This window comes from Schistocerca americana, chromosome X, assembly GCF_021461395.2.
Source record: "Schistocerca americana isolate TAMUIC-IGC-003095 chromosome X, iqSchAmer2.1, whole genome shotgun sequence".
Taxonomy (NCBI): Eukaryota; Metazoa; Arthropoda; class Insecta; order Orthoptera; family Acrididae; genus Schistocerca; species Schistocerca americana.
In genome coordinates this window covers 165,767,410-165,788,589 of record NC_060130.1, presented here as the reverse complement: position 1 = coordinate 165,788,589, position 21,180 = coordinate 165,767,410, and the positions used below count along the sequence as shown (strand labels likewise).

Below are 21,180 nucleotides of genomic sequence, written 5' to 3'. Positions count from 1 at the left end.
TGCAGATATGTTCAGTAAACTAGTGGCAGACGCGTTGTGCACCACGTGGTTGTTTACTATTGAAATTCGGGTAGAGCACGTATCGGGAACAGTCGGACAACAAATTAATTTAACCCACGTAAGTCTCGCGAAATGACCATGACGAGAAAATTCGAGAAATTAGAGCTAATACAGAGGTTTTCCAACAATCATTTTTCCCAAGACCATTCGTGAATGGAACAGGGAAGGTCGGGATCAGATAATGGCACCAGAAGTACCGTCCACCACATACCGTCACGTGGCTTGCAGAGTACTGATGCAGATGTAGACGTAAATGTAGTAGCAAGCTCCAGTCAAGCCTAGTGCAATGGACCGAGCGAGGTGGCGCAGTGGTTAGACACTGGACTCGCATTCGGGAGGACGACGGTTCAATCCCGCGTCCGGCCATCCTGATTTAGGTTTTCCGTGATTTCCCTAAATCACTCCAGGCAAATGCCGGGATGGTTCCTCTGAAAGGGCACGGCCGACATCCTTCCCCAATCCGATGAGACCGATGACCACGCTGTCTGGTCTCCTTCCCCAAACAACCAAACCAACCAACCTAGTGCAATGACACGCGCCACGTTACTTAAAACTGCAGTCCGATGGGCGCTTTGCCTTATGAAACACACGGCGTATATGTCACTGACATTATGCTGCCCCAGAAGAGAACACTGTCGCTGCCCTGTCAATCCTTGTCCACAAACTTGGCAAGGTTGTAACGTGTCCCAAGGAATGGGGGGAGGGGGCACTACGTAAAGAGACTATGCGAATTATTCTCCAGGCCTGACTCAGTGTTCCTGGGAGCAGTCGTGGTAGCGAAGAAAGTGGGAGAGTGAAGTTTTTACTATCACCTGGGAGAAAAAGTAGTGACAATGAAATTTACGGTGATGTTAGCTTTTCTTTACATACTCACCCTTCAGTGCGACACATTTTTCGCAACGGTGAATGACTTATTGTCCAAAGAAGCTACATGTGTGACTGTGTCACGTGCGCATTGAGCTGGGGTAAGGTGGAGTAAAACACACTCTTGGGCAGCTTTCTACGACGCTTTACCGTGTCAGCTTTCCGATACCTCCCAAAGAGGTTTCGGTAGTATACTCCTGTGACGGCTTGCCCGTAACAAGCGTAATCTGATGGTGTCACATCCTGACAGTCGCAAAACAACAGTAAAGATCGCTCTATCCGATCATGAGTGGATTTCGCCACTTTCAGTGGCGGTGGATCCACATGTTTCTACGCGTTGCTTTTCCCCTTTGTCGCGAGGTCATAGTGATATATCCAGCGTGATTAGGCCTCTAAAGAGGTCATCTGGATTGGCGTTTTTCTGCTACCTACCTAGGTTCGTCGGGCTCATTGAATGGTTTTGAGTAGCTACGGAACCCAGAGAGCAGTGACCTTTATCGTGTTGAAAATGACGCGCAAGAGGTTGAAAACTGATTCATGGCTTGTTTTTCAATATTTACACATCCGCTACGATTTTGATACATCGGTCTTCGAGCACCAGCGTCTCCACGTCTCTTCATAGACGTTGTCTGTCTGATTCACATTTGTCTCACCACACAGGAGACGTCTGCGCCAACTAACCACTGTGTCACGCGATGATGTATCGCTACTGTACAGTTCCACCATCTTGTTGCAGCTTTGTTCCATTTCAAATGCAGAAAACAAATTACCGCACAATATACCACTTTATCATAGGGCTGTGCCATTTTCATTTGGTAATCTATCGACGAGCTGTTGTGTGTGATACGGCATTGCAATGTGTACAAGAGTTACAGACATGTATCTCCAAACAAAAAGTTGATATACGGGTACGAAATAGCAGTGCCTGCGTTATTAAGAAGTACGATGCAATGTCCCTTCCGACATGCACTGTTATTTTGCATTTATTAGCCAATATCAGGCCCTCGACTCTCAATAAATCTGTTCTTCCCAGACTGAAATATACGTAACGTACGAATGCAGATTGTGACAGAAGACGATATATCGGAGATTGGGTCTGGAGGAGATTCGTGCACTCGTAGCAGAAGCGGTTAAGCTGACCGCTCTTGTAAAGTGGCAAATTGGGTTTCGAGTCCCGGTTCAAAGAAATGGTTCAAATGGCTCTGAGCACTATGGGACTTAACTTCTGAGGTCACACACATCCATGCCCGATGCAGGATTCGAACCTGCGACCGTAGCGGTCGCGCGGCTGCAGACTGTAGCGCCTAGAACCGCTCGGCCACCCCGGCCGGCTCGAGTCCCGGTCCAGCACAAATTTTCATTGTCATTATTCCAGTAAACAGCCGATGGTGGTTCATATTCAAGGCTGCGAATACATTTCATGTAATAAATTTATTTATTCCAGGTACCTTCACAGAGTGGCGGTCTGCCTTTGTATGAGGTGAATAAGTCAGCCCGAGCGCCGATCATACAGTAAAATCTCTCGAAACAAATGATGACCAGGGCTGTGCGGTCCAGAACCTACCTCGAAGTCTCTAGCCAGAGCATGCGCTGCATTGGATAGACGCACTGCCATTCAGATGTGTTCGCTATTCTGTCCCGCTTCCTTTCGACGCAGACTCGGTAAATCAATTGCACATAACAGGCAGCCAGAACCACGGTGTTAAATCATTTTGGCCATATGGACTGTTGCAGCCCTGCTACTGTGGAATGTACGTCGTGTTTTTCCAAGTTATCCTGCTATAATTTATTCTCACTGTCATCAGAAAACACACTTCCTTTCATCTCGAAAATCTCGTATCTCGTGAACTTCAATGTATTTAGCTGTGCCGCACTGTAAAAATTCCATTCATTACGTACAGTGCAATGCGTAATTTTCTCGCTGAATTCCTATAAGATGTTGCACTGACTTAAGTTAGTCAAGATAAAGTTAGCATAAGTATTGTGAAACAGAATCTCGCCATGCGTCATCAGTAATTCACAGAAACCAGGAGGAAAAAACTGTAGTTGTCGGAACATAAATGGATCCAGCACTTTCTGGTAAATACTATAGAGTACGCCGGTGATCATTCGCTCGATCTCTACACCACGACAGTACAATAGTCGTTACTGGCTCACGAAACAGTCTTAGGTCCAGCAGTAGACACCACTGAATTCATGTAGTCCGTGTAATAAAAATGCGATTAAACAGAATTTTCAGTTCAACAGAGAATACAGCACCGGGTTAAAAAGTTACGTAGATAATACAGTAAGGGATTTTACTCCATCGTTGTTTTAGTGTAGATATATAAATGTGACTGTTTCCCTGAGTAGCAGACAAGAAGTTTATAATGAGTTTATGTTACCGAGAAACAAACATCTACATTTATGACCACGGTATGTTGCTTACCTCTTACAAAGGCAGTTTGAAAATTCAGAAAAAGGATTTTTTTGCTATGTATTACAGCTAAAAGTAGTCAGGAGCAGCACGTGATACGAAGGCCACAGTACAAGATACGAAATTTTTATTGGAATTTCCATCGAACTGTATGTTGGTTCTTATAGCGGCGAAATCTTACAATTAAAGCTAGTTACATCAACTAGAAATTATTTGATATCCCATCATTTTTCAAAATACTACTGACCTTTCAGATATGGATAATGGGCGTGTGACATTAATTAATTACATTTTACCTAACACCATACAACATTTCAAGAGGACGTAATCGAAATTATGAATATGATTCTGTCAAGACAGTCCTAAAATACAGGGTTATTACAAATGATTGAAGCGATTTCACAGCTCTACAATAACTTTATTATTTGAGATATTTTCACAATGCTTTGCACACACATACAAAAATTCAAAAAGTTTTCTTAGGCATTCACAAATGTTCGATATGTGCCCCTTTAGTGATTCGGCAGACATCAAGCCGATAATAAAGTTCCTCCCACACTCGGCGCAGCATGTCCCCATCAATGAGTTCTAAAGCATCGTTGATGCAAGCTCGCAGTTCTGGCACGTTTCTTGGTAGAAGAGGTTTAAACACTGAATCTTTCACATAACCCCCACAGAAAGAAATCGCATGGGGTTAAGTCGGGAGAGCGTGGAGGCCATGACATGAATTGCTGATCATGATCTCCACCACGACCGATCCATCGGTTTTCCAATCTCCTGTCTAAGAAATGCCGAACATCATGATGGAAGTGCAGTGGAGCACCATCCTGTTGAAAGATGAAGTCGGCGCTGTCGGTCTCCAGTTGTGGCATGACCCAATTTTCCAGCATGTCCAGATACACGTGTCCTGTAACGTTTTTTTCGCAGAAGAAAAAGGGGCCGTAAACTTTAAACCGTGAGTTTGCACAAAACACGTTAACTTTTGGTGAATTGCGAATTTGCTGCACGAATGCGTGAGGATTCTCTACCGCCCAGATTCGCACATTGTGTCTGTTCACTTCACCATTAAGAAAAAATGTTGCTTCATCACTGAAAAAAGTTTCGCACTGAACGCATCCTCTTCCAAGAGCTGTTGCAACCGCGCCGAAAATTCAAAGCATTTGACTTTGCCATCGGGTGTCAAGGCTTGTAGCAATTGTAAACGGTAAGGCTTCTGCTTTAGCCTTTTCCGTAAGATTTTCCAAACCGTCGGCTGTGGTACGTTTAGCTCCCTGCTTGCTTTATTCGTCGACTTCCGCGGGCTACGCGTGAAACTTGCCCGCACGCGTTCAACCGTTTCTTCGCTCACTACAGGCCGACCCGTTGATTCCCCCTTACAGAGGCATCAAGAAGCTTTAAACTGCGCATGCCATCGCCGAATGGAGTTAGCAGTTGGTGGATCTGAAGTGTCGTTGCACTGTTATGACTGACTGATGTGAGTGCATTTCAAGCACGACATACGCTTTCTCGGCTCCTGTCGCCGTTTTGTCTCACTGCGCTCTCGAGAGCTCTGACGGCAGAAACCTGAAGTGCGGCTTCAGCCGAACAAAACTTTATGAGTTTTTCTACGTATCTGTAGTGTGTCGTGACCATATGTCAATGAATGGAGCTACAGTGAATTTATGAAATCGCTTCAATCATTTGTAATAGCCCTGTATATATAGCGTTAATAGTCTTCCATAAGAAACAATCTATCTGCTTCGGCACTAATGCCATTATTTTACGTTTCATGTGATTTATCAGTAACTTGATCCAAACTACTACATTTGTAATGCTGTCATGTTCGCAGATTTTAGGTTCGTGCGCATTGTTGGACACGGTGATCCTAAGTAGCCCAAAAACACGCGACCCTTCCATTCACGCTTCAATGCTAACGAAAATGCTACTACGCACATATTCTAATACTCAGAACTTTCGTGACTTACAATGAGCAAAAAGTTCTAACACACAATAGTTACACAGCGAAACATAGCAGGACCGCGGAATTTCACAGCCTTAAATGAGCTGTTACACAGAGTGAGTCAGTATGCATTACAAAAAGACACACACATCATTTATGAATATTTTTCCCAAAAAGTGCAATCGGCGCTGTTCCCCAAAGAAACACGCACAGTGGCCTGCGTGATTCTGCCATTGCCACGATACAATGAAGTCTCCGTGTGGCATCAGTAACATGTCCAATAAAATTCATCTACGTCAAGAACGTCGCTTTCCCTCCAGAGATCCTCGTTTTGAATTCCCGAAGCATATCCGAAATAATTTTGTGTTGTTCAATCTTTCGTGTTGTACCGGTAACAAATCTAGCAGCTGCCCCTGGATTACTTCGATGTCTTCCTTTATCCCGATCTGGTGCGGATCTCAAACACTCGAGCAGTACTCAAGAAGGAATCGCACTGGTGACTATGCGGTCTGCTTTGCAGGTGAACCAAACTTTCCTAAAATTCATTTCAATGTTTCACTAACAACTGTTTAATTGAGCAGGCTGCCGCGATAACGTAACGTATCCTTTTAAACTGCTCCAGTCTTTCATTTCTCTTCCAGATTCGTTTGTACGTTACCAAGGAGGTAGAAATGTTCTGTAACATTTTTGTCTGGGAGAGTCGTACAGGTAGTTAATGGTTCAAATGGCTTTGAACACTATGGGACTTAACATCTGAGGTCATCAGTCCCCTAGAACTTAGAACAACTTAAACCTAACTAACTTAAGGACAATACACACATCCATGCCCGAGGCAGGATTCTAACCCGCGACCGTAGCGGTCGCGCGGTTCCAGACTGAGGCACCTAGAACCACTCGGCCACACTGACCGGCGTACAGGTAGTTAGACCATCAAATTAGACAGTACACGTGCACCATTACCTCATTTCCTTCACAAAGTACAACAGTTCCTCATAAGATGTATTCTCAGATGTAATTACTCGGTAACTTTTTTAATAGAGAAAAGGCAGTGAGTGTGCTTTCTCCGGAAAACAACCAAAGAGTCTGTAGGCCTTGAGTCCCCATACAAAAGACGCTTCACCGTCAGCAGTAGCTTAAGCTTAAACCCTGCTGCCCCCCACAGAGTAAGTAGCACAGCAGCAAACCACTGAGTCAAAAGTCTGACAGAACTTGCTAGATCCACAGTTAGACAGCAAGTTGGCAGCACAGTCGACATTTGTGTCTCATCAGCGGCGGCTTTAATCCCACTGAACTTGTAACGCAGCGGTAAACAGCCAAGGCGAACATGTCTCTCGACTGAAACGATGTATAGCCAGCGTTTTGGCAGCGATTTCCATCTATTCTCAAAAAAATAGTCAAATGGTTCTGAGCACTATGGGACTTAACATCTGAGGTCATCAGTCCCCTATAACTTAGAACTACTTAAAGCTAACTAACCTAAGGACATCACACACATCCATGCCCGAGGCAGGATTCGAACCTGCGACCATAGCAGTCGCGCGGTTCCGGACTGAAGCGCCTAGAACCGCTCGGCCATCGCGGCCGGCCCCATCTATTCTCAATGGGATGGCTTGTCGAAATGAAATGACTCATAAATCACTGGGTCCTCATTGCACTACATAAAATGAGAACCATTTTGACGTACAGAGAATGAAACAAAGTAGTCCTACGTATAATTTATGTATTTATTTAATCGTATGGCTAGGGCCCCCCGTCGGGCAGACGGTTCGCCGGGTGCTGGTCTTTCAATTTGACGCCACTTCGTCGACCTGCAGTCGATGAGGGTGATTGGATGATGATGATGATGATGATGATGCTAGCACAACACCCAGTCCCTGGGTGGAGAAAATTCCCCGACCCAGCCGGGAATCGAACCCGGGCCCAGAGAATTGACAATACGTCTGCATCTACATTTACATTTATACTCCGCAAGCCACCCAACGGTGTGTGGCGGAGGGCACTGTACGTGCCACTGTCGTTACCTCCCTTTCCTGTTCCAGTCGTGTATGATTCGCGGGGAGAAGACTTGCCGGAAAGCCTCCGTGCGCGCTCGAATCTCTTTAATTTTACATTCGTGATCTCCTCGGGAGCTATAAGTACGGGGAAGCAATATATTCGATACCTCATCCAGAAACGCACCCTCTCGAAACCTGGACAGCAAGCTACACAGCGACGCAGAGCGCCTCTCTTGCAGAGTCTGCCACTTGAGTTTGGTAAACATCTCCGTAACGCTATCACGTTTACCAAATAACCCTTTGACGAAACGCGCCGCTCTTCTTTGGATCTTCTCTATCTCCTCTGTCAACCCGACCTGATACGGATCCCACACAGATGAGCAATACTCAAGTATAGGTCGAAACGAGTGTTTTGTAAGTCACTTCCTTTGTTGTTGGACTACATTTACTAAGGACTCTCCGAATGAATCTCAACCTGGCACCCTACTTACCAACAATTAATTTTATATGATCATTCCACTTCAAATCGTTCCTTACGCATACTCCCAGATCTTTTACAGAAGTAACTGCTACCAGTGTTTGTTCCGCTATCATATAATCATGCAATAAAGGATCCTTCTTTCTATGTATTCGCAGTACATTACATTTGTCTATGTTAAGGGACAGTTGCCACTCCCTGTACCAAGTGCCTATCCGCTGTATATCTTCCTGCATTTCGCTGCAATTTTCTAATGCTGCAACTTCTCTGTATACCACAGCATCATCCGCGAAAAGCCGCATGGAACTTCTGACACTATCTACTAGGTCATTTATATATATTGTGAAAAGCAATGGTCCCATAACGCTCCCCTGTGGCACGTCACGTTGACCATTCAGCTACCGGGGGCGGACTCCTACGTATAATGATATGAGGTGACACGATTACTACGCAGATGCTCAGGCAGGGTACCGATCTCGTCTAGCGTCTCGAATGTATTGGTCTACATCTACAAACTGGACAGTGCTTTAAAGAATGAGGCAGAGAAAAAAAATGGCTCTGAGCACTATGGGACTTAACATCTATGGTCATCAGTCCCCTAGAACTTAGAACTACTTAAACCTAACTAACCTAAGGACATTACACAACACCCAGTCATCACGAGGCAGAGAAAATCCCTGACCCCGCCGGGAATCGAACCCGGGAACCCGGGCGCGGGAAGCGAGAACGCTACCGCACGACCACTAGCTGCGGACAATGAGGCAGAGAGCTGTACAGTGTTTTACGGTTTCTTTCTGTTTGATTCGATAATGATGCATTTGACAAATGATTGACTGTACTCTCTTTGTGAGCACCTGTTACTCTAATTCTAATTTTATCTTTGCAATTCGCCGGCCGCGGTGGTCTAGCGGTTCTGGCACTGCAGTCCGGAATCGCGGGACTGCTACGGTCGCAGGTTCGAATCCTGCCTCGGGCATGGGTGTGTGTGATGTCCTTAGGTTAGTTAGGTTTAAGTAGTTCTAAGTTCTAGGGGACTTATGACCTAAGATGTTGGGTCCCATAGTGCTCAGAGCCATTTTTTTATCTTTGCAATTACTGCGGGGTCGACGTATAGTGGACAGATAAATTTTGGAGTTTGCGTTACGAAATCCGTTTCTTGACATTATCTAAGAAGGGTTTCGCTAGGCCGGCCGGAGTGGACGAGCGGTTCTAGGCGCTTCAGTCTGGAACCGCGCGACCGCTACGGCATGGATGTGTGTGATGTCCTTAGGTTAGTTAGGTTTAAGTATCTGTAAGTTCTAGGGGACTGATGACCTCAGAAGTTAAGTCCCATAGTGCTCAGAGCCATTTGAACCATTTGGTTTCGCTAGATACACAGCAATGCTTGTAAGTGTTCACCAATTAATATATTTCAGCATTTATATTTCTCTTTCCCTCGGCAGTAAAACAGACCTGTAACCGTTCGCACCAGTCTTCTTGGTATACACTCAGTGTATCCTGGTAGTCCTATCTGAAGTGGATCCTGCAAACATGAGCTATATTTCATTATGGGTCGAACAACTGTTCTGTAAGAAACTTTTTTTCCAAGCTACAGTTTTGCCACTATGCAATTAATTAATATAATACTGTCATTTAGTTTACATTCAATTGAGACTATACGATGTTTCACGCCATGGGTCTACACATTATCATTCTCAGGTAATAATATCACGTGGGTGACTGTGACCCTTGCGTCATATAACAAAACGCTGTGTTATTGCTACGCTACACGAATACCTCCAGCTGTATTGTACTCTATGTCGTATAATTTACTAACGATTTTATAGTATGAAAGCAGTAATAACTACACAGGAATTTTGCGCCTCTTCGATCCAATCAACCACAAAGAAACGCTCATGCTGACAATAAACCCACCCTGAAGCCTTAATTAACCGAGATGTACTAGAATGATATTTACGTAAAATTTCTGCGTTTAACTATGTACTGTGTGGCTCTCTGTTCTATGTATCGTATTTTAGCAGAGAGATATGCCGGGTAGGATCTTGCGGGTTATGCGGTAGTGAAAGTGCCAGATCTCTGTGCCTAATGTTTCTGTTGCTGTTGTGAAACATTCTGGAGTCTCTCTGTCTTTCATAGAAGGCGTGGCAAAGAACAGGGATTTCTTCTAGTGGCAGGTTCTCTTGGTATTCAAAGTTTTCTCCAACACTCCCACTCCCGCCCCTGCCGCCACCCGGTCTCTCAGTCAGCAACATTTAGGTGAATCTCTCTTCATTAAAAAGGTACATTTCAATGTTTCGTGGGACTAGGCGTAGGCTGAAGGCGGTGACGTAAAGATGAATCTCTGCGCTGCTAATCAGAAAAGTGCTAAACATTCACCGCCTCATCTAAAGTGACGTCATAAGAGATGACCAAACGGGAGGTCCTTCATTCCTATTTTACTCTGAGTAATTATGGGAAAATTCGATGCAATTTCAGGAACACCATAGTCATTCCTTTTTTATAGGTACTATTCTGTCAGTTATGAGAAAGGCGCGATTGGAGAGTATATACACCTGCCTATGACAACACGGGAAACTGTGTGAAATAAAATGTTCATCATTGGTTATTAGCGAGGGTGGCAAATTATTCTACTATTTGAAGAAGTATTGCAATTCAACTGGAGTGATATAGAAAAGTGTGGAAAATCTAATTAAAAATGGGGAATTTTGAAGACGATTCTATTGTCTCAAAAACTACACGGAAATTTTAGGTTCTGTTGCATGTCCTAAACCCAGTTATGACTTTTACTTGATCGTTCTTGGCCTTCAGCTGCATTGACGATATCTACTGTTAACTCCAAAGTGCTGCGAATGCCGAAAGTTAGCAGTAAACAAGAGATTAGATAGCATATCCCGAGAATAGCGCGAGATTTGCAGAATAAAGCAAAATTTAATCAAAAGATATTTGGCGCCAAGTATGCAGTACTCGAAACTTGTAACAAGGGAATCCCTGAAGCCGAAAATACAGCCATAAAAAATAACAAAAACGGAAAACCTTTTTCGTGATATCAAAATAATTAATATGTAATACGTCAGTCAGAATCATATATTTAGCGGTAGCAACGTATGTTCTGCCTGCGTTGGTTTAAGAGTTCGGTTGGTGGTTGATATTAACTGAGAAAGAGGCACCGGTGTCGCTAATTCACCATTGTGTTGTGGCAGTCTGTCTGGAGGAAGAATGTTAGACTATGGCTGTGTACTAATGGCTCTGAGCACTATGGGACTTAACATCTGAGGTCATCAGTCCCCTAGAACTTAGAACTACTGAAGCCTAACTAACCTAAGGACATCACACACATCCATGCCCGAGGCAGGATTCGAACCTGCGACCGTAGGGGTCGCGTGGTTCTAGACTGAAGCGCCTACAACCGCTCGGCCACAGCAGACCTGTGGTACACTCGATGCTGATATGACATTTGTTGCACGCCGCCTCCACGGTGCTGACCAGCAGTGTGTTTCCTTTCCATTGCTATGCAATAACAAGCGATGCATTATCTGTATGTGGAGGAGACGTTAAGCTGCAGAAAGCGGTGTGCGGCGTGTGTTGCAGGAGCCCCCTGTCCGCCGACAAGCAACCGCGCCCTCGGCCGTCTAGCCAGTTCGCCATGCCGCCCCGGGCGCTCCGCAGCCACATCATCGCCTTTCTCAAGAGCAACCTGCTCACCATCTTCACCGTCATCGGCGTCTTCTCGGGCGTCGCCTTCGGCGTCATCCTCAGGCATTCCCGCTCCGAGAAATGGACTCCCAGGGAGATCATGTACGTCTCCTTCGTGGGAGACATCTTCCTGCAGATGTTGAAGTCGCTCATCCTGCCGCTCATCATGTCGTCCATCATCACCGCCATCGGAACGCTGGATCTCAGCCTGTCGGGCAAGATAGGCGCGCGTGCCATCGGCTACTACTTCACGACGACCGTATCGGCTGTGATCCTCGGCATGATTCTGTCGTCCGCCATCCACCCGGGCAGGGGCGACACGTCTGAGATCGCGCGCTCTGGCAGCTCCCGCAACGTCACCACCGTCGACACCCTCATGGATCTCATAAGGTAAGCACGCCTCACTCACTCTTATCAGTCCTATCGTTCGGAAAAATCTCACCATCAAAATTTTGTACATGGCTGCACGTTCAGATACCGCGAATAGTTAAAACTGAAAGAAAACAGCCCTCAGTCACTATTTTTAACGAATTAACCGGGTTTCAACACTGCTAGGAGTGTCTTCCTCAGAATTTCAATCAAAAAATGGTTTATAACATGGTCACAGAATTATGACTAAAAACGTATAAGTCCGTTTGCAACCTGTAACCGCGTAAGTAACGAGCAGCCCTTAGTGGCTCGCCATCACGATTTTTGTCTTAAATATCTTTGTGACTAATGCCCTTTTGACATATTTATTATTTTATAAATGACACATAAGTACTGCCAGTCTTTCACGATGATTCTGTACTTAGACTCTGTAGCATACGTTTTTGGTCATAATTCTGTGACCATGTTATAAACCATTTTTTGATTTAAAATCTGAGGAAGACACTCCTAGCAGTGTTGAAACCCGGCTAACTCGTAAAAAACAGTGACCAAAGGCTGTTTTCTTTCAATTGTCTCACCAACAAAGGTGCATTTTCTAGCTAGCACCGTGATTAACTGTTTCCAAAATAAGCATTAATCGTATAAATAAAAACAACATAACAAGTGACTGAACTTAGTTTCTTATTTATGAAGCGTTTTGGAGAGTTTGCTCCATTAGGCAGCAGATCAGGTTTTTAGTTCTGGTCCACTGAGCCCTGGAACTTAACGATGTCTAAATATCTAGAACGATTTGTCACTTTAATTGCAGTATGCTTTTGGGAGGTTACTAAAGAAATGCTTGAAACTGATGTGGCGTACCTGCGGTCATCTGTGTCTTCAGTGTATGCTTTCCACGACAGCGCTGCATTGGAGCTTTATGTATTCAATGTTTACAAACATTACGTGAAACTTAGCGTCCCTGGCTTTCCGAATTGTAATATTCTTTTTCGTCTCACGGTGTACGAAGATTATAAGTTGCACATAAGTGTATACTGTTTTCTACTCATTTCTAAATAATACCCATATACCGGGTGATCAAAAAGTCAGTATAAATTTGAAAACTGAATAAATCACGGAATAATGTAGATAGAGAGGTACAAATTGACACACATGCTTGGAATGACATGGGGTTTTATTAGAACCAAAAAAATACAAAAGTTCAAAAAATGTGCTACAGATTGCGCTTCATCCACATCTACATCTACATCCACACTCCTCAAGCCACCTGACCGTGTGTGGCGGAGGGTAGCTTGAGTACCTCTATCGGTTCTCCCTTCTATTCCAGTCTCGTATTGTTCGTGGAAAGAAGGATTGTCGGTATGCTTCTGCGTGGGCTCTAATCTCTCTGATTTTATCCTCATGGTCTCTCTGCGAGATATACGTAGGAGGGAGCAATATACTGCTTGACTCCTCGGTGAAGGTATGTGCTCGAAACTTCAACAAAAGCCCGTACCGAGCTACTGAGCGTCTCTCCTGCAGAGTCTTTCACTGGAGTTTATCTATCATCTCCGTAACGCTTTCGCGATTACTAAATGATCCTGTAACGAAGCGCGCTGCTCTCCGTTGGATCTTCTCTATCTCTTCTATCAACCCTATCTGGTACGGATCCCACACTGCTGAGCAGTATTCAAGCAGGATTCTTCCAATGAATCTCAGTCTAGAATCTATTTTACCGAAGATTAACTTTATATGATCATTCCATTTTAAATCACTCCTAATGCGTACTCCCAGATAATTTATGGAATTAACTGCTTCCAGTTGCTGACCTGCTATTTTGTAGCTAAATGATAAGGGATCTATCTTTCTATGTATTCGCAGCACATTACACTTGACTACATTGAGATTCAATTGCCATTCCCTGCACCATGCGTCAATTCGCTGCAGATCCTCCTGCATTTCAGTACAATTTTCCATTGTTACAACCTCTCGATATACCACAGCATCATCCGCAAAAAGCCTCAGTGAACTTCCGATGTCATCCACAAGTTCATTTATGTATATTGTGTTTATCTGATCAGAATAGCAATAATTAGCATAACAAAGTAAGACAAAGCGAAGATGATGTTCTTTACAGGAAATGCTCAATATGTCCACCATCATTCCTCAACAATAGCTGTAGTCGAGGAATAATGTTGTGAACAGCACTGTAAAGCATGTCCGGGGTTACGGTGAGGCATTGGCGTCGGATGTTGTCTTTCAGCATCACCAGAGCTGTCGGTCGATCACGATACACTTGCGACTTCAGGTAACCCCAAAGCCAATAATCGCACGGACTGAGGTCTGGGGACCTGGGAGGCCAAGCATGACGAAAGTGGCGGCTGAGCACACGGTCATCACCAAACGACGCGCGCAAGAGATCTTTCACGCGTGTAGCAATATGGCGTGGTTCTAATAAAACCCCATGTCATTCCAAGCATGTGTGTCAATTTTTACCTCTCTATCTACATTATCCCGTGGCTTATTAAGTTTTCAAATTTATACTGACTTCTTGATCACACGGTATTTGTACATGAGATCTGTGCTTAGTGTATTCTGCAGATATGTCACCCATGTAACTCATTTGTAAAACAAATTAGGCGCAGGTTTCATTTATGGAGCACCATGTGTTACACGCCAAATATCAAAAGGGTGACACACATTATGCCACACACGAAGTAGCCGCTCTCTCGTTATCGAATTCACAGCTTCAACAATGCGATGTCGCAGACTTCAATTAGTGTCAGGCAAAGAGGAATAAGAATGCAGTCTTTTACGTAATCCCACAGATAAAAGCCGGAAGATGTGAGGTCTGGAGACATGGGAGGCCACCGGTGATGATCATCATCTTCTGCTCCTCCTCGTCCATTCCAACGTCCCTGAATGGTGTCACTCAATTAACGTCGACGTCGCATTGTTAATGCTGTGAATTCGATAAAGAGAGGCCAGCTGCTTCGCGTATGGCAGGAAATCACCCGCCGTTTTGATATTTGTCGTGTAACACATGGTGCTCACATTGAATGCATAAACATTTTAACTATTCTCTTTCCAGGAACCTTGGAATTGTGTTTCTATGTTTTGTAGTTTGGAAGCAATAAATTTTTGAAATTTGTTCCTTTTTTCTTTAATAGCCCTGTGTATAGAGAACAATATCCTATGATGAAAATTTTATTGTAATCTCTGTTGTATAAAACATTCTCGGACTTCTTGCCATGCTAATTCAGGGTTAAATCTAGAGCTTTCGACGATTACCTCTATCGCCTTCGTCAGGAGCAACTGGCTGTCAACACTGCTACTGTGGTAGCCTTATACAACCCAATGACGGCTTCTGATTGGTCGGTAGTTACGTCATGCTGTCGCAGATGGTGTCAACGTCTGCGCTGGTGGCGTCACCGCTCCTGCAGTAGCTTAAACATTGCGACGAATATCTCTGGCTCTTCTTTGCATTGAGAGCTCGCTTCCATGCACCGCTAAGATTATACCCGCTGCCACGATTAAAACTTTTCTCAAAAATTCTTATTTATACAGCCTCTTTAGTTACAGAACCCAGTATGTAGGAGCCTTGGGAAAAACTTTTGTTTCGTCAAACAGTAATTTATGTTTGTTTGTGAGGCTGTGTTCAGCAACTATAAATTTCATAAGTCGTCGATTTTTAACACGAACTGGTGTTCTCCACAACGGTCGGAAACGATACGGATGGACTGGCCGATGTAATAGCTTCCGCACTTACAAGAAATGCTGTCAATCCCAGGGATCCTGGGACCGAGACTGTCCTTAACAGGCTGTAGCATCTCCGTTGTCTCCTTAGGCGGTCGGAAAGCAGATCTGATACCTCGTCCTCCCAGGACTATATATGACCACCACACGACAGCAGGCCCGACTGTCAGTTTTTCCCAATGTAAACGATGGCGCTAATCATCGAAAACTCGATGTTTTACCCTGAATTGACGCGGTAAGAAGTCCGAGGCTGTTTTATACAACAGCTCCGTCGCGAAAGATTACGTTCTCATATAATCTTTGTTCATCACAACACGAAAAAAAGAAGTATAATATCTCTCTAAGCCAGAAGACGATAAATACTTGTAACAACTCTCGTAAAGTTTGTAAACAGTTAAGTACAAAGCCCAAATGCAGTAATGTCAAGAAAGGTACGCAACAAGGACGTACAGAATTGCTAGTATGTCACATCGGTTCCTAAATATTTCTTATTAATATACCAAATTCATCTGCAATCAAAGCGATGAAATGTTCTAGGTTATTTGACACCCACGGTTTCCCGGGACCGGTGCCTCTCAGCTGAATACCTGATCCTCCACCTAATGGAGCAAAGACTGCGAAACACGTATTAAGTAAAAATCTCGAAGTTTGCTGCTGATTACTTTGGGGTTTCTATTTTCATTTTAGACACAGTCACGGAAAAACAAAGTTTGTCCCTTAAGTGCTACAGAAGGTTGAGCTAGGGTCTCCTCCATGAGCTCAGATGAATCTCAGATCTATTGTGGAGCAACCCGGCTTTTACGACACACTATTACGAGTTACGAACCTCGGATCAGGCGTAAAGATCAGTATAAACACAGCTAGTACACATTTTATCTATTTTTTGTGTTCTGAACACATTCATTGGCAAGTTGTTATACAAGAGACGTAATGTTGGAGAGCATACATATCTTGGTGACCATATGTAATGTGATTTTAAATTTTCCTTAGAAAAAATTATGGCGTGTAGAAGGTGACAGGTAAATAATGGTTAAATTAGGAACATCGGTACACTAGTGGTTTCGATACTGCTAGAAGAAATGTATTCCAAACAACATAAACCACAGAGAGAAAGTAGACTGCTGTGGCCCTAATAATTATGACGCTTGTAATCGATGATAATGTAGCAAGTGTACAACGGTAAGCTACATACGAAAAGTACAGTCTCAAAAGTCACATTACACGCAGGCGACTCGTCCTCTACCGGCGGTCCGCATCCTCTTTCGTTACTATTACACGGTTTAGCAATGGGTATTGAATATTGTTGCTCCACTAGTTAGCAAGCTGCTGCTGATTTCATCATCTGCTGCGGTACCCACCGCTAACGTTTGCCAGCCAGTTCTCTCTCTTTCCATCCTAAGTACTGCAACCAACGTCACTGGCCATTAGATCTGCCGCTGTGATTCTTTCCTGCTGCCAGTCCTTCAACTACAGTTTGGAGGGACGACTCACAAAGTTTGACAAAAGTGAGGCACCTAGAAGACGTGGTCCGATGTCAGTGTGACATGGTGCACGCCATCTGCGGTAATGTGAATGATTGAGAGTTGCAAGTCTCTGAAACGTGCAGTATTGTCGTGGTTGTGCCTTAATGTAGTTCATGTTTAGTCTTGTTACCAAGTCTGGTAGGGGATGAACAGCATCAGATATTCATGAATTACAGTGAAGGGCAAATGAAATCTGAAGTACACGGAGGTTCCGTGTTATCAACACCTGGCGGAGCTTGAAAGGGACCTCAGTGTGTGTCTCCATTTAACCGGCTGGTAGAATCAACACAACACAAACGGCTGCGTTTGGAGCGGTGGCGTGACAAACAAGCATGAACTGCTGATGAATGGCATTGCATTGTGTTCAGTGATGAATCGCGGTTCTGCATTACTACAGATGACGATCTTCGGCGAGTATGGCGACAACATGCGGAGAGGTGCCATTCTTCCAATGTTTTGAGAGGCACAGCCGGTGTTACTTCTCGGGTAACGGTGTGGGGAGCCATCGGGTATGATTTCATAAATAACAACACACGTTTGAATGCCTATATGTGAGGTGCATATGGGGCCTGAAGATGGCACATTGAATTACCGAAACTTGTTGAGAAAATAAAATAACTTCTCAAATATACGGCTGCTTGATGATTTGCCTTGTTAATGACCAGCCGTTGTCCCGCGTCCACCATGGATCAACAGAGATGGTATGACTTCACGTTACGGATGGTTGAGATAGGCGGAACTCTGACAACACAGTTGTACATCGCGAACATTCTGAGTCCTCATGTGTTACCTTTCGTGCGACAGTATCCTCTTGTTATTTTTCAACATGACACTGCTCGCCAGCTCGTGTGACGGGCCTGTATGAACTGTTTGCATGTTGCTGAGGCACTCCTGTGAGCAGATAGATTCTCAGATGTGTCCCCGTAAAACGCGTGAGAGACCAGGTTGGACATAATCTTCGATCCAATGCCTGTATCCAAGATATCAAGCATCAGTTAAAATATTTGTGGGCCAGGAAATGAGCACCGGTTTTTACTACACTCTACCCAACCAAATCAGCGCAAGCATCCAAGCCAGATGTATTGCTACGTCATAACGATAAGTCAGCTAAAACTATCTTGTTGTTCGTAAATTTGATTAGATTTTGTAATCACTGAAATAACATCAGATACCCTCTCAGCCTGTGAAGCTGCATTTAGTTTCTTCCTCTCTTTCTGGGTGCTTTCCTTTTTTGGCAGATAATGTACGTTCCCAACAGGTATGTCTCTTTCAGTGGATATGATCTGTTTTAGGCATTTTTCTCATTGACTAGTGGCACATTGTCTTTATTTCAACCTTGATCAATTTATCTGATCTTCAACAAACTCTCCTGAGAGTACGAATTTCAAAGGTTTAAAATTATTTTATTTCTACCTTCCTCATTGCTCATTTGTAACTCACGTACAAAGATGTTCCCCAACAGCAGATTCTTGTCAATCTTTCTCTACTCTCAAGATCAGTATTTTAGGATCTTGGCTGCTGCTGCTGCTTCTTTTCATAGAAACCAATTTTACCTTGATTGCTTATTGCCACTATGTTTATCTTGCGTCTCCTTTCTTTATACATTCAGTTTTCGATAGTCTGTGGTGCTAGTTTAAGATTTAGCCATTCAACAAGTCCACCTTCCCCGCACTTCATAATCGCAGTTTCATTTTTGATTATGTACATGTTATAGCTATCGATCAGGAATTTTTGCCTTTCATTAAGCAAAAAACTCAATTTTCACTTTTGGGAACACTTGCTATTTCGACAGTATTCCGTATAATGCTGATATTCTGTTCATTGCAAGTGTAAAGCTTCCAATACTCACACAAAACTTCTGTCGCACTTTCTCTCAGCCGACATGGATGTGTTGATCACATCGTTTCACGTGTTTTTTCCTATAGCACTGAACGGTAGGTCTCCAGGAGATACGGGCTTTTACTCAATTTATTCTCCGATGCTCTCTTCACGACCAGCGAGGTTGCAAGTGAAATTTAGAAACAACAAATATCTTCAGCCTTCAGTTGGCCTTTCGGACATTTTGCAGGATATGTTTAAACTTCTGCCCTCATCGTGAGCTACAACAGTAATATTAATGGAGAATGTCTCAACATTTGAGGCTTGCATCCACCTTTCTTTTCACAAGCAGCAGATATTCATGAAATTATTTCCTCTTTGGCAATGGCAAAGCCTCAGACTACTTCCGCTTGAACAGAAAGTGGACGAAACTACAGAGTATTTGAAGTAGGTTTGATTTCTTGTGTGTCAAATTGTCGGATATCCCAAGTAAATCTACTTATTCGTGATAAAGTATGAAATTCCTAAGTAAACATACCTTAAACATAGACAGTAGAACGGATTTCGGTTTCGGAGAAACAGAAATGACGAGTTGTTTGGCAAAGGTTACTGCGTCTGATTGCTATTGAATTTCAGTCAACAAGCATGCAGGTCATGTAAATGTGGACAACAGTAATGAAAGACAGATGAAACAGCTGTTGGACTTCGACTAAGAATGACTAGAAATGCAAAATTCTTAACAACAAGCTTGTTCTTTTCTATTGCTTTTCTTAAGAGAGGCAGTCAAATTACTGTTTTCTCATTTACTCCCATTAAAGCAAGAGAAGAGGCTCATGAATAATATTGAATTTATATCATGAAATTAAGTAGTCCCTGGCAGGGATTTTTCTTAAGCGATTTGAAGAACCCCTGCATAATGTAGATCTAAATGTCTTAAGGAAATACGAACCTCTTTACTCCCGCGAGCACCGAGTGAGGTGGCACAGTGGTTAGCACACTGGACTCGCCATCGAGAGGACGACGGTTCAAACCCACGTCCAGCCATCCTGATTTAGGTTTTCCGTGATTTCTCGCTTCAGGCAAATGCCAGGATGGTTCCTTTGAAAGGACACGGCCGACTTGCTTCCCCATACTTCCATAATCCGATGGAACCAATGACCTCGCTGTTTGGTCCCTTTCCCCGAATCAATCAATCAATCAACCAACCAACCAACAAACCAACTCCCCCGAGCGAGTCCTGGCGCTGCGCCTCAACGTTCGGTATCCTCTATAGAATCACATATTTCTTCTATCCTGTACTACGCGTTTGCTGGTCTCTGCAGTGGAAAAGTGCAACTTCTGTCTTCAGTCTAATGACACAGTAACCGCCATGTCCTGTGCTCAATCTCTCATTACCTCTGCTTCACCCACAGCAGCCAAAAAGAAAAGGCGTTCACTCATTATCTAGAAATACAGATTTTTTTGTTAAGTGCATTCATCTATCAGCTCTACTTTGTGACCTCAGTGAGTCAGATTATACGGGGAAATTTATTGGGAAAATGGCTCGACGGTTTCGGTCACGTGTTCACATGTCCACTAAACTGAACGTGGTCTCTGTCACTCTCTGAGTATTGTTTCATGCGTTCCATAGGTCCTGTAAACACATACAGGGTAAGGAGCAATAAAAGAATATTGCCGATTGGTTCAACGCTGGAAAAATGAGCGGTTTCAAAGCTATGAGAAAAATTATTTCCTTTATAAGATCTGTCTTCTTCTCAGTTTTGAATGTTTAAGTAACACAATAGGACCCTTATGTTTTCCGCTGAGTAATCTAGGATAAACGGCTCATTTTCAAGTTTTAAACCACTTTAATTCACGAAGTATTTTCTACTGGAATTTCGCATTACCTATAGTCCGTAGTAGAACAAGAAAAGTTTGAGAGTAACCATCCGCAGGAGCCCTGGCGCTTGCCGACTGTTACGTCAAGTGTTGCGGGAAGCAGGCACTGCGGGGACACGCGCCTGCCAGTTTCTGTTAACATGCGGACAACAGCACTGCAGGGTTGACAGTTTCTGATGGGAAATATGTGAGCTCTCACTAACTTCATACTTGAAGACAAAGAAAGACCACCAAACCTTCGATGCTCCGGCTATTTCTGGGACTACAAACAGTAAATACTGCTTCTGTGTCTTCCGAGAAAGTAAAGAAGACAGCCCGTGACTCCCCACTCTGGATTTTCTAAATTTTAAGTTACACTTGTGAAATTGGTGACTTTTTTTCGAATCTGACACTGATAACAAAACTATACTAGCGGG

General features: G+C 43.8%; 1 protein-coding gene across 2 annotated transcripts in view; it reads left to right on the top strand.

The window, feature by feature from the left end:
- LOC124554795 (excitatory amino acid transporter 1) overlaps positions 1–21,180 on the top strand; it is a 762,497-nt gene that overhangs the window by 580,288 nt on the left and 161,029 nt on the right. For both annotated transcript variants that reach the window (XM_047128448.1, XM_047128447.1), the window contains exon 2: positions 11,340–11,834. In XM_047128448.1, coding sequence (XP_046984404.1) covers positions 11,340–11,834 — 495 coding nt within the window. The remainder of the gene's footprint in view (positions 1–11,339; positions 11,835–21,180) is intronic.